The sequence below is a fragment of the Vicia villosa genome, linkage group LG7 (assembly GCF_029867415.1).
Source record: "Vicia villosa cultivar HV-30 ecotype Madison, WI linkage group LG7, Vvil1.0, whole genome shotgun sequence".
NCBI lineage: Eukaryota > Viridiplantae > Streptophyta > Magnoliopsida > Fabales > Fabaceae > Vicia > Vicia villosa.
Window position 1 is genome coordinate 135523029 of NC_081186.1, and position 2018 is coordinate 135525046.

General features: G+C 35.9%; 1 protein-coding gene across 1 annotated transcript; it reads left to right on the top strand.

Annotated features, from left to right (window-relative positions):
* Nucleotides 1–770: 770 nt before the first annotated feature.
* LOC131620238 (uncharacterized) lies at nucleotides 771–1406 on the top strand. Its single transcript, XM_058891238.1, has one exon. It carries the CDS (start codon nucleotides 771–773, stop codon nucleotides 1404–1406), a length of 636 nt encoding a protein of 211 aa, XP_058747221.1.
* Nucleotides 1407–2018: the final 612 nt, after the last annotated feature.

The following is a 2018-nucleotide window of genomic DNA, read 5'->3' on the forward strand; positions in this document are numbered from 1 at the left end:
ACCGCTCAAAGAACTCGATGAAACTCCATCTTCGGCTCAAAATCTGACCTGGCACGTGTGACGAAGAATCGAAGCTAACGAAATTTCCAAGAAAATGCCACCGGAATGGGCTTCATACGATAAAAATCGAAGAAGTTATGAATTTTCGAACTCGGTGCGATATACCCGAAAACACACTTTTTACCGAAACAGTGCGATGATCTTTAAAATGCTGGGAGTTTTTGGTGCTTATTTTTGCCTTCGGTCCGAACATATGAAATCTTGATATTGATGGCACGAACCTCCAGTTAAAATTTCAAATGAATCCGACTGACGGATTGAGAGATACGAATTTTCCAAGATCCGAAACCCTACTTTCAGCACTATTTTCAGAATAAGACTTGTGAATTTTCTCATATTTCCACTGTTTAAACCATTTTCACGTCGCAATTCTTCGAAACCATAAGAACTCTTTTATTACTTTTCTTCAATTTTCGAACGACGAAATAAACATCGTTATTAACTTATAGCTCAAATAAAGAGGGAAAATTTTGGGGTGCAACACTATATGCAGGAGCTTCATCTGGTCTGGAAAAGGAATTATAACGAGTAAATCCCCTGTGGCTTGGAGTAAGGTTTGTAGCCCAAAGAAAAATGGTGGGCAGAACCTGATCGACTTAAAAGTCTGGAACAGGATGCAAGTGATGAAATTGCTGTGGAACATCCATAAGAAATATGACAATTTATGGATCCAATGGATACATGCGTACTACATCAAACAGGATAGTATCATGCTTATGAATCAAAGAGGAAATTTCTCATGGGTGATGAAGAAAATCCTCAATCAGCGTGAAGATTTCAACAGGATTATGATTGGTGTGCAGGGTGACAGCTTCAAATCGAAGATGTTGTATGAGAAACTTAAATGTGGTGAGCCTCTTATGCCTTGGTTTAAGCTTTTATGGAATAACCTGGAGAGACCTCGAGCTCAGTTCATTTTGTGGTTAGCTTGTCACGATAGATTGGCGACAAGAGAGAGGCTGCATCGATTTAATTTGATTGCGAGCCGTGTTTGTGTTTTCTGCAGCGACATAGAAACCACCAAACACCTTTTCTTCGAGTGCCCTGTTACGAATGAGATATGGTGCAAGGTGCTCGACTGGCTGCAGGTTAAGCACAAACCCAAGAATTGGAGTGAAGAGAAGGATTGGCTTATAAAGAATTGCAAAGGAAAAGGCTGGCGAAGCACTAGTCTTAAGTGTGCAGTTACTGAAACCATATACTACACTTGGATGCTTAGAAATGATATGGTTTTTGGAAAAGATAACAATAGACAGAAAATAGTGAAAGATATAATTGATACTTTGGTGTATAGATTATGGGAAAATAGGAAAGTTAGAAAACACTTAGCCTTGCTTATGGTCTAAGGTGTTTGTTTTTTTTGTCCTTTTTTGTCTGTTTGTCTTAGGGCTGGATCGATGGCGATCGCCTTGTGTATATTGTTTTTGAATTAATACATCCTTTTTGATTCAACATGGGAGTTCTTTAAAAATAATATCTTTGTTTTAATTAGTTATTTGTAATAGTAAAGGCATTATTACAACTAGTATCTTATCCGTGCGTTGGCACGGGTACCCGTCGTTTTCGCGCATTGTGATTGAGGAAAATAAAAGATATTAGTAAAAGACTAAATTTTGGTTAAAATGGATAAAATTATAAAATTACTAATATTAAAAAAATTAAATATTGAAAAATAAAGTCTTAATATTAAAAAAAGAAAGATAATTAAACTATAATTAAACTGATAAATGATATATTTTAGGAAAATTAAAATATAATTAAACTGATAGGTACATATATTTAATTATTATTTTTAACAAAAGAAAGATAATGACATAACAGATGCTAGTAGGGACCCGTTCCCATATCTGTAGTTTAAAAATTTCACGTTCTCAAGCTCATATTCGTGTTGGCACCAACGCTTGAGCTAGCTCCCGTTTCCTATAGATATCTAAATGTACAATTCATTGGCAGCCGTC